The sequence below is a fragment of the Penaeus monodon genome, chromosome 24, assembly GCF_015228065.2.
Source record: "Penaeus monodon isolate SGIC_2016 chromosome 24, NSTDA_Pmon_1, whole genome shotgun sequence".
Taxonomy (NCBI): domain Eukaryota; kingdom Metazoa; phylum Arthropoda; class Malacostraca; order Decapoda; family Penaeidae; genus Penaeus; species Penaeus monodon.
In genome coordinates, this window is record NC_051409.1 from 37,937,426 (window position 1) to 37,937,674 (window position 249).

General features: G+C 49.8%; 1 protein-coding gene across 1 annotated transcript in view; it reads left to right on the forward strand.

Moving 5' to 3' along the window:
- LOC119588783 (phospholipid phosphatase 2-like) overlaps positions 1–249 on the forward strand; it is a gene marked incomplete in the record, with an annotated part of 69,865 nt that overhangs the window by 65,747 nt on the left and 3,869 nt on the right. The window contains 1 exon segment of the mRNA XM_037937427.1: positions 27–244. Coding sequence (XP_037793355.1) covers positions 27–244 — 218 coding nt within the window.

Sequence of the window (249 nt, forward strand, 5' to 3'; positions counted from 1 at the left end):
CTATTAACTAAAACTCTCATTTGTAGATGACAATTGTGGAATGGGCAGTCCCTCCCTCTGGCCAAGGCTCCCCCCCTCTGCGTGAAGGTCTTAGCCGGAGCTGGAGCTACACTGGAGACATTTTTGTAGGGGGTCTCTTCATGTTCTTCCTCAACGATCTTGCAAAGACTACTGTCAGTGAGCCAAGACCACACTTCTGGGATACTTGTAGGCCGAACATAACAGCAGAGCAGTGCAGACAACCGTAAG